The sequence below is a fragment of the Elephantulus edwardii genome, unplaced genomic scaffold (assembly GCF_000299155.1).
Source record: "Elephantulus edwardii isolate Elephantulus edwardi_28Jun2011 unplaced genomic scaffold, EleEdw1.0 scaffold00237, whole genome shotgun sequence".
Classification (NCBI taxonomy): Eukaryota; Metazoa; Chordata; class Mammalia; order Macroscelidea; family Macroscelididae; genus Elephantulus; species Elephantulus edwardii.
The window spans coordinates 1,519,134-1,530,268 of NW_006399987.1; the positions used below are offsets into that span (position 1 = coordinate 1,519,134).

At 45.8% G+C, this 11,135-nt stretch overlaps 1 protein-coding gene across 1 annotated transcript in view; it reads right to left on the bottom strand.

The window, feature by feature from the left end:
* FBXL12 (F-box and leucine-rich repeat protein 12) overlaps positions 1-10,226 on the bottom strand; it is a 20,753-nt gene extending 10,527 nt beyond the window's left edge. Inside the window, exons 1-2 of the mRNA XM_006898757.1 lie at positions 10,141-10,226; positions 9,985-10,057 (exon numbers count right to left, since the gene is read on the bottom strand). Of these exons, the coding sequence (XP_006898819.1) occupies positions 9,985-10,057; positions 10,141-10,226 (159 nt within the window). The remainder of the gene's footprint in view (positions 1-9,984; positions 10,058-10,140) is intronic.
* Between the last annotated feature and the right edge of the window lie 909 nt (positions 10,227-11,135).

Genomic DNA, 11,135 nt, shown 5'->3' on the forward strand with positions numbered 1-11,135 from the left:
TGAGGTGGATTGATTCAGTGACTGGGGTAATCGGGATGGGTGTGTCAGAGACAGTGCAATTGGCACAGGACAGAGAAGAGTTTAGGGCTGTTGTACATAGGGTCGCTATGAGTCTCAAACGACACATAACAACAAGGACAATGTAGACTCTTAGGGAAGGCCTCAGTGCCACAAGGTGACCTTCAGTTTGTATTAAACCTCCCTCATATCCCGATATAGCATTTGGTTTATTATTAATATTAAATTTGATACTAAGCTTCCCACAATCCCCATGGGGGAAGACATGGTATGTGACCCACCACTTTGACTCAGGACTCCAGAAAGACAAATGTAACAGATCTGTCCTTGGCACGTTCTCCCCGAGAGGAAGAGGAAAGCAAAGCAAACCATCAGACTCTACCTGTGCTGCACTGGCCGCCCCCTAGGAGAAATCAGTAGCACAAAATAAAGCTGAAAAAGGCAAAAACTGCCCATAACAATAATAATAAAAATCATAGTCCATGTTATGGCTTGAATATGTGCTAGAAGACCTAACCTCCGTGCCTGTGGATGTAATCCCATCTGGGAATGTGCCTTCATTTGTTCAGCTGTTAGCACAGCATGAACTAGCCGCTGAACAAACTGGTCAGAGTTCAGCTGATAATCCGTCCAGAGGTCAGCACTTGCACAGACTTGTGGCTCAGTGGATAGAGCTGGTGGTCTACTTCCATAGAGACCAGGGCACTGGAAAGCATATGGGGCCAATTGACCTTGTACCCATAGCAATGGTGATGGCAACAGAGGTTTTCATAGTTTAAATTAACCTCTTCTGAGGTATAAAAGACTAAAAGTAAGCAAATAAACAGAAATGGAGAGACTGTAATCACAGAAAACTCACAGGGCACAGGGCACAAATAAGGGAGACATTCCTAAGTAAATGTTGATTTCCTCAGCAGAACAGAGATCTGAATCAGTGACTGAATGTCAGCATGTGAGCGTAAAATCGGAGAGAGAGAGAGAGAGAGAGAGAGAGAGAGAGAGTGTGTGTGTGTGTGTGTGTGTGAATACTAGCTACGTGCATTCTCTCGTATGGTGTGAATGTAGTCATGTAAACAGGAAGGATCTGCAAGTAAGATAAGGACTAGGAATACAGTGCTTATTTGGTAAAACTTCTCAAACAGAGTCTACGATGACTACTGGTCGGGAGGGCACTTGGCCATGAGCTCCTCTCCCTTACCTCTTAAGTCCTGCTCAGGTCGCCCAGCACTGTCCTGCTGGTCAGAGACGTGCAAGATCCTACAGTATCAATTCCAACTGGCAACCTCCCACCTGGCTTGCAGGGCTGACCCTTAGGTTAGCAGCCCCACACGTAAATATACCAGCCCATTCTGCTGAAAGAGTCTGAGCCCATGAGTCAGCCCTTTGATTGGCAACTGACAAAACAATAACATATGTATGTATTAGGAGTCTCCAGGCACAGGCGCACATAGTTAAGTGCTCAACCAACAGCAAAAGATTGAGGATTCAAGCTCACTCATAGACACCTCAGAAGAAAGGCCAGGCAACTGATTTCTGAAGTCAATCCTTAAAGACCTGACAGAGTTACTCTACTCTGCACACGGTGGGTCGCCATGAATGGAATCAACTTGATGGCGACTAAAAACAAACCAAAGTATGCAAGTTATTCCTCAAAAACAGAGCATGCCAAAAAATGATGTGTATGGAAACCAGTTTTGGAATGAAGTAGACTTGTGTGTAGTTTCATCTGAGCTGCATTAAAAAAAAAATGATGGATTGATGCTTGGAAAATGGAAAGGATGGATAAACAGGTGATAAATACAGTAAAACATAGCTGATAGGTATCTTTGTGTTCTCTAAAATAATCTCTCCACTTTCATCTGGAAATCCTGAAAATTCTCATAATGTCAAGGAAAATGGAATTCATTAATAATAATCATTTTAAAAATTGAGGCCAATGAAAATTACCTCTATACAGAACAACAACTCCTCCGTTAACAGCTCAACCTGTTAGTCTGCGCCACCAGAGTTCCAGGATAAAAAGCTAAATCTAAATCTGGTGAATTATCAGAAATGTAGACTCCAGAGCCTACCCTTAGAATCCACATAACACATTATAACATTCCGAAGAGTGGAAATCCCAGAATATTTAATTGTGCTCATGTGAAACCTGTATATAGACCAAAAGATAGTCCTTCAACCAACAGATACTGAGTATTTTAAAATCATGAAAGGTGTGTATCAGGGTTGTATATCTTCAACATGAACAATCTGTTTGCTAAGCAAATTATCTGAGACATTGGTTTGTATAAAGAAGTCAGCTTCAGGATTGGAGGAAGACTTATTTAACAACCTGTGGCATGCAGATGACACACCTTACCTTAAAAGGGAAGAGACTACAGACTCCTTCAGTATGAATTGTAGTTCAGCACCAAGCACTGGATGTATAAGCAACATCACGATAGATGGTCTGGGTTTCATGTAAAGCATAATTAAATGCTCTAGGATTCACATTCTTTTCAATGTTAGCCATCCATAGTTGGTTATGACCCATACAGTCAAATGTACCAATGAGGAACAGCATAATAAATGGGGGGGAAGAAAGCCACGTGCTCGTGTGCGCTCTCTCTCTCAGACCTTAGCTTCTTCTGCTTCCATTGTTATGTGCTATCAACTAGCTCTCAGCAACCCTATGAACAACAGCTCTGAACCCTGCCCTATCCTGAGCTAATCTCACCGTCTCCAACACACCTGCCCCTAATACTCCAGTCACTGGGTCAATCCTTCTCCTCAGGGGTCTTCCTCTCCTGAACTGTCCCTTCAACCTTCCAAGCATGATGTCCTTCTCCAAGAATCAGTCTCTCCTGGCCATGTGCCCAAAGTATGTGAGACGGAGCTTCAAAATCCTTGCCTTTAAGGAGCAATCTGGTTTAACCTTCTCCATGACAGCCCTGTTTCTTTTCTTGGCAGCCCACAGTATGTTCAATAATCCTCTCCTGCAATATAACTCAAAAGCATCAATTCTTCTTCTGTCACCCTTAGTCACTGTCCAACTCTCCGATGCATAGCAAGCAATTGTGAAGACCATGGCCTAGATCAGGTGCACCTTAGTCTCTAGAATGACATCATTGTTCTTCAGCAATCTGGAATGGTCCCTGACCGCAGCCTTTCCTAATGTAACTTGTCTTTTTATTTCCTTACTGCTGGTGCCAAGAGTGTTAATTGTGGATAGAGGTTAGAATTAACAGCTCTTTGTGAGGGACTCAATTCATAATGAACTCAAACATAAAATCAACAGAAATGTAAACAAATTGTGGCATATCCACTAAACAGCAGTGTATGAGAGTTTGAAATCAGAGGCACTTGGTTTGTACATTAAGAAGCCAGCTAAAAGTAGACCCTTAACTCCATCTAAAAGTCTTGACTTGAGTCTGAAATCCATACTGGATTTTTTAAAACTGCCCTTCCAAACGGCAATCCCTTTAACTTTGGTACTGGGTTGGACCCTATGTCTAGAGGACGACATTCCTTTTGCCTGAGGTTTGGCCTGTGTAGGATATCAAATCTATTTCCAAGAGGTACAAGAAGGTTGACCCGGAAAGGGTCTTAGGATACAAAGTTCTCAATCTTTACAATGGGCCTCTGACAACAGACAGGATTGAGAACAGGCTACCAGAAAAATCGGTCCTAAAGGTCTGGTAGCAGAGTTCTGGCAGCTGTGTTATGATGCTAACCAAAAGTCAGTGGTTCAAATCCACCAAGTCATCCCAGGGACGATGGGGAGGCTTCTCGCAAGGCTCGACAGGACTTTTGGCAGGTACCCTTGACCAAGCATGTAACCCTGCTGAGACGTTATGGACCCACTGCTGCCAAATACTTGCTTCCAGATCTACCATCTTTTGACTCCCCTGATGGTCTTTCAGCTGATGCATTTTATGACCTTTGGCTCCTGATCCAACAATATAAGCATGTGTCCTAGTTCCTGGTCAGGCAGCTCTACCACATTCACTCTGCAACAGAGGCTGTTCACCAGGTTGGACCATCTCAAGCCCTCAGTAAAGTCAGTCAAAAGGCTGGTGTCTTACAGCCTCAGAAACCCGATGAGGGTTGTCAGAAGTCAAAAACAACTGTCTGGCTTGTAGAAGGCTGGGGTCTCCAACAGAACTGCAACTCCCTTTTCATTCTTGACATGGGCCATTTGAGCTTCTCTCTAGCCATCAAACCAGTCATGCAGCTTTGTCCTTAAGGAAGGTAGGTTGTGATCACAGATCAGCTTGGACACGAGCAATTTCTTCTTTGACATATTCTTCATGGCCCCATAAATCATAGCTCCTTCCTCCACTCCTGCCACTCAGCAGGAACCCCACAGCAAACCCTTAGATACTTTTAATTTGAGCTTGTACATACAGTGCGATTGGCACAGGACAGAGCAGAGTTTAGGGCTATTGTACATAGGGTCGCTATGAGTCGCAAGCGACTTGACGGCACATAACAACAACAACAATATATAATCCATAAAGCAGCCCCAATGATTCCATGCTCCTCAAATCTCATACATTAAAGCAGCAGTGACCATAGAAAAATTTTGGAATAAAATTCTACCTAACTCAGGAAGGACTGGAAATAACTCAGTCCCATAAAGACAAACACTGTTTAAGACCATTATTGCAGAACATGTATGAGGGTCCAAGGAGGGGAGGGGAGCAGAAGGGTCAGGATGGGGTGGGCTTAATCATCGAGTTGTACGTTTGATGGATGGAAGGGTGGGTAAAGGAAAGGGGGAAGATCCAGGGTGAAAAGCAATGTATACAAACTTTGTAAGTAAACCAGTATAAAATAATTTTTAAAAAAAATTCACTAAAATGTTACAATAATAATAGAGAGATTGTCCAGTTTAAATAAAGGCAGTGGTCTAGAGTCATCCCTGGGCAGCTCGCAAGCACATTGTGCGGCCCCAGACCCCACCGTCCCCACTCGGGTACTCGCAGCTCTTTCCATCAAAATGCCTGAGGAAGTCCAACACAGAAATTTTCCTTAGCCAGTTGATGTCCTGTCCTGTGCTTCTGATGCACTGGACAAGATTCACTATGAGAACCTGACAGACCCTTCCAAGTTGGACAGTGGTAAAGACCTGAAAATCTACATCACCCTCAATGCCCTGGAACGTCCTTTGACACTTGTGGATACAGGCATTGGCATGACCAAGGCTGATCTCATAATTTAGGGACAATTGTGAAATCTGGTCCCAAATTGATTATGGAGGCTCTGCAAGCTGGTGCAGACTTCCACGACTGGTCAGTTTGCTGTTGGCTTTTATTCTGCCTATTTGACGACAGAGGAAGGGATAGTGATCACAAAACACCAAGCTGATGAGCAGTACGCCTGCGAGTCTTCAACTGAGGGTTTCTTCAGTTTGTGTTGACCATGATGAGTCGGGGTACTAAAGTGATTTTGCACCTTAAACAAGGCCAGACAGATTATTTAGAGGAGAGACAAGTCAAAGAAGTGGTGAAGAAGCACTCGCAGTACACAGGCTACCCTATCACCCTTTATTTGGAGAAAAACAAGGAAAGGCAATCAGTGACAATGAGGCAGAAGAAGAGAAAGAGGAAGACAAGGATGAAGAAAGAGAAACCTACAAGGGAGCCCTGGTAGCCAAGTGGCAAGAAGCTGCACTGCAATCCCAAAGGTGCATGGTTCAAATCCACCGGGTGCTCCATTGGAGAAGCAGGGAGGGTTTCCTGTGTCAGCTGGATCTAATTCGAGGGTACACAACAAGAAAAAGAGGGGGGAGAGAAGCATCAATAGAAGATGTGGGTTCAGATGAGGAGGATGACAGTGCTAAGTACAAAAAAAAGGAAAAACTCAGGAGAAATATATTGAATGGGAGGAACTGAACAAGAATATGCCCCTCTGGACCAGAAATCTTGAGGACACCACACAGGAGGACTATGAAGAGTCCTACAGGAGCCTTACTAATGCCTGGAAAGAACACTGGCAGGCCAGCACTTCTCAGCAGGTCGGCTGGGAGGCAGGGCACTGCTGTTCACCCCTCGTGCAGCTCCTTTTGAGAAGAACAACATTAAACTTTATGTTCGCTCTGTGTTCATCATGGACAGCTGAGTATCTGAACTTCATCCGTGGTATAGGTGACGCTGAAGATCTGCCCCATAACAATTTTTGAGAAATGCTGCAACACAGCAAAATTTTGAAGGTCATCTGCAAAATTCTTGTCAGGAAGTGCCTTGAGCTCTTCTCTGCATTGGCAGAAGACAAGAAGAACTACAAGAAATTCTATGAGGCGTTCTCTAAAAACCTAAACCTTGGAATCCATGAGGCCTCTACTAACCGGCATCGCCTCTCTCAGCTACTTTGCTAATACACGTCTCAGTCTGGAGATGAGAATAGATGTCTTCTCTCTCAGAATAACTGTCTCTCATGAAGGAGACCAGAGTGCAACTATTACATCACAGGTGAGAGCAAAGAGCAAGTGACTGGCTCTGCTTTTGTGAGCGCATGAGTGGAGCTTTGAAGCCGTGAATATGACGGAACCTATCGACAAACACTGTGTGCAGCAGCTCAAGGAGTCTGATTGGAAGAGTCTGGTCTCCACTACCAAAGGGGGGCCTAGAACTTCCTGAGGATGAAGAGGAGAAAAAGAAAATGGAGGAGAGCAAGACCAAGCTGGAGAACCTCTGTGAAGTAAGCTCATGAAGGAAATTTAGGGTAAAAAAAAAAATTAGGGTAAGAAGGTCGAGAAGGTGACAATCCCCAACAGACCCGTACCTTCACGCTGCTGCTCTGAGACCAGCACATGGCTGGACAATCAATATGGAGCAGATCACAAAAGCACAGGCACTTCGGGACAATTCTACAACTGGCTGTATGACAACCAAAAAGCCCTGATCATCCATCCGATTGTTGAGACGCTGAGACAGAAAGCTGAAGCTGACAAGTATGACAAGGCTGTTAAGGAAGGACCTGGTGGTGCTGCTGTTTGAAAGTGCACTGTCATCTTCTGGCTTCTCCCCTGAGGATCCCCAGACTCACTCCAATCACATCTACTGTATAAGGTAAGCTTATGCATGGATGATGAGGTGACAGATGAGATCCCCCGCTTGAGGGTGAGGAGGATGCATCTTGCATGGAAGAAGTCAATTAAAAGTTGCTACCTGTATCGTGATGGGAAAGTCTGCTGTTAGGAACCTCTCTAAAGTACTCAAGAGCAACGATGTCTCTCTGGAGACTAAGGTGCACCTGATACAGGCCATGATCTTTGCAATCGCTTGTTATGCATCAGAGAGTTGGACAATGACTAGGGAGGATAGAAGGAGAGTTAATGCCTTTGAGCTGTGGTGCTGGAGAAGAGTACTGAATGTACCATGAACTGCCAGGAAAACAAACAGATTCATCTTGGAGAGGATTAAACCAAGCTACTCCTTGGAAGCAAGGATTCTGGGGCTTTGTCTGACATATTTTGGACATGTTGCCAGGAGGGACAGGTCCTTGGAAAGGGACATCATGCTTGGGAGGGTGGAGGGACAGCGCAGGAGGGGAAGACCCTCTATGAGATGGATTGATTCGGTGACTGGGGTAATCGGGATGGGTGTGTCAGAGGCAGTGCGGTTGGCGCAGGATAGAGCAGGGTTTAGGGCTGTTGTGCATAGGGTCGCTATGAGTCGCAAACGACTCGACGGCACACAACAACAACAACAACCTGTAGAAAGTTTAACAGGACAGTAAACAATAGATTTTGGAGAGAATGTGGCGAGAAAGGAACTCTTAAACATTGTTGGTGGGATTGCAAAATGGTGCAACCATGCTGGAAGGCACCTTGGCGCTTCCTCCAAAAGCTGAACATAGAAATTCTACATGACCCAGCTATTCCAGTACCGGGAATATATCCCAAGAATATGAGAACTGATGCATAAACTGAGATTTGCACACCAATGTTTACAGCAGCATTATTCACCATCGCAAGAACATGGAAACAGCCCAAATGTCCAACTGCAAACGAATGTATTGAGAAATTATGGTACATTCACACAATGGAATACTATGCAGCACGCAGGAGCGATAACTTTGTAAATTATTACCTAACTTGGGAGGGATTGGTGAGCATTATGCTGAGTGAACTAACTCAGTCCCAACAAGGATAAACATTGTATAATGTAGAAGGAGTATAAGGATCCAGCAGGGGTGTGGATGCAGAGGGCTGTGGATATGGGGGGTGGGGAAGAGGGGATTAATCATTGAATTGTAGAATTTGATGGGGAGGGTGAGGGAAATTGAAAGAATTTGTTTGAATTTGTATTAGAATCTTGTAAATAAACTAGTAAAAACAAACAAACAAAGTTTCCATCTCTAACACCCTCCCATCTCCTCCTGTAGAGCATCCCTGTGGCTCCCACCTCAGCTTTGAATCGCCCTCTCCCACCTGGCTCCATTTACTGAGAGCTTTTCTTTCCTGTCCTGTGTTTAAGGCAGGATGTTAGGGCCTCACGCTTCAACCCCTTCCTCAAGGAGGAAGGTTGGGTTTGTGTATTAATGAGTATTATGAGTTTTGCTTATTGTGTTCTGAAATTAAAACTATACAAAATAAAAAGGATGACATGTTATTTAAAAAAAGACAGTGACCCTGACACAATGGACCATTCTCACTACCACTATAGTTGTTCCCCCATCACTGGAATGGTTTGTCTGTCTTTGACAATATCTTTATAGATATTAATTTATATATTTATATGTATTTATAATGTGTGTGTTCAAATCGCATCTCACAAAAAAAAAAAAAAAATCGCATCTCACTGGTACTGGAGATTGTCCCTCCTTCTCCAGCAGAGCATCTGGTGGATTTGAACTGCCTACCTCTGGGATTGCAGTATAGCTTCTTGTCACTAGCCTACCAAAGCTCCCAACAATATCTTTTTTCTTTTTCTTTTTTTTTTTTTAAAAAAAGAGGTATTCATAGAATACATGTGAATTTAAGGTGTCTTATTCCTCTGGAATAATAAAACATAATAAAACTTGCAATAACTGAAACCTGCATAAGGCAGAAAAGGAAAACGCAAATCTTTTTCAACCCATCAGCAACAGAGAGAGAAGTGGTAAGACTGTGCCTGGAAGATTTGCAAGACACCAAGAATTAAAGACAGTCCCTTCTAAGTCCTAACTGTGAGGTTTCAGCTCTCTAAATCCACATGTGCACGTCTGTCATACATGAATGATCTGCAGCAAATAAGGCCAAAAGTTAAAATCAATCAATCTCAATACGACACAGTAAGCCACAAAAATAGGTAAGGGTTTGTTACAGTACCCTGAATGTATTTCTGGCTGTTTTGAAAGATTTCTTAATAAAAACAAGAAAAATAAGAGCACAGTTAGGTTGGATTCTTTTGATAATTAATTCGAGAAATTAAGTTCACTCTGAAAAAATTATTTGTAAAAAAAAAAATTATTTGTGCATCAAATTGATAGATCATATAAGCCTATCACCACCAGCACCAGTTGCCCTGGAATCAATTCCATGTGTGTCTGAGGTCACCCACAGGGTGGCCAGGTTTTTTGTTAGCAGTTTGCCAGGCCTTTCTTCCAGGTGTTTCTGGAAGATGTGTTTCTAGAAGAAGGTGTTTCTCCATCCTTTGGGCTGGCAGCCCCGTGCTAATGTCCCTTCCTGCAATGCGAACTAAGACAGGCGCTGCTCCAAGCACGACCCCGGTGCCCACCGACCCCTGTGCACCTCCACCGTCAGGTACTTACTGGCAGAGAGGTACTGTTTATGCCCATTTTAGAGCTGGAACAATTGAGGCTTAGCGCAGTTAGAGGTAACGGCGGCCCAGGTCGCAGGCGAGCAGCTGAGCTATGACGTGCCCACGGACCCGTCTCGCATACTCGAGGCCCGAACCCCGCAAGCCACCGTCCCAAGGGAGGGGTCCCCCAAGCCACCGCCCCAAGGGGGGGGTCCTCCCGCCGGCCGGCCCCGCGTACCGTGTAGAGGGTCAGGTCGACGTGTCTCCAGAGCCACCGATCGTCCACCAGCCTCTTCCAGTGGTGACACACCCTGGGGGGGTGGAGGGGACCCGCCGTTAGAACGAACCCCCGGGGGCACCCCCTCCCGGCCTTCCCCCGCGGGCTGCGCCGCACCTGGAGATGCGGATCCGGTCCCGCACCGGGAGGTACGAGAAAACCTCCAACAGCACCGAGTCCGGCAGATCGCTCAACGTGACCATCATGCCGCTTCGGAGGCGACCGGAGTCGGCGGCCCAGGGGAGAGCCAGCGGGGCGGCGGGCGCGGCCGGGAGACTCCTCTTTCCTCACAAGGACAGTGTCAGGACAACCTTAGCGTCAGCAGTCGGTCGCGACCAGGAGCAAAAAGACCCCAGCAAAGAACAAACTTTAAAGTTCTGGGTTAGAATAGGGGGTGACGCTGTGAGGGCGAAGTTTGAAGCTCGGAAGGCGGGGCCCAGCCTCGGAGGGCGGGATCGGGTCTTGGAGGGCGGGGTCAGAACCGGGAACGAGGCTCGCGGGGCGGAACGAGAGGGGGGAACGAGGCTAATGGGCGTGGTGTGACGTGAGAATGAGGCTGTGGGGGCGTGGTAACGGATCGGAGGGTGGGGTTATAAGCGGGAACGAAGCTCTAGAGGCGGTGCTACAGGCGGGAAAGAGGCTCGTGGGGCGAGGCTACAGGCCGGAACGAGGCTCGCGGGGCGGGGCTACAGGCCGGAACGAGGCTCGCGGGGCGGGGTGAGAAGCGAACAAGACATTCCTAAGGCGGGACTTAAAGTGACCCATTCTGCCCTGTCCGCTGGGAGTTCTCAAGTCCATGGATCAAGATGGCAGTCTAGAAGGCTTGGTTGATCCACAACACACAGGCAGTAGTATTCAGGTATTCAGGCAGCTGGATGAGGTCAGATGCAGGATTTGGAGCAGAAAAATTCAAACCTCCCCCATGTATTCCCATGTTGCTTATAGTCCATGCCCACAAGCAAACCAAAGGTGGTCACTCGGGTCCTATCTCCTAGTTAGAGATAGTGTCTTATTAACATTCAGGCAACTCTTTCCATAAGGAGATCACAAACACAGGTAAAAACTATTTCTGGTCATGGTTGGAAGGCGGTGCTCTGGCCTAGTACTAAGCT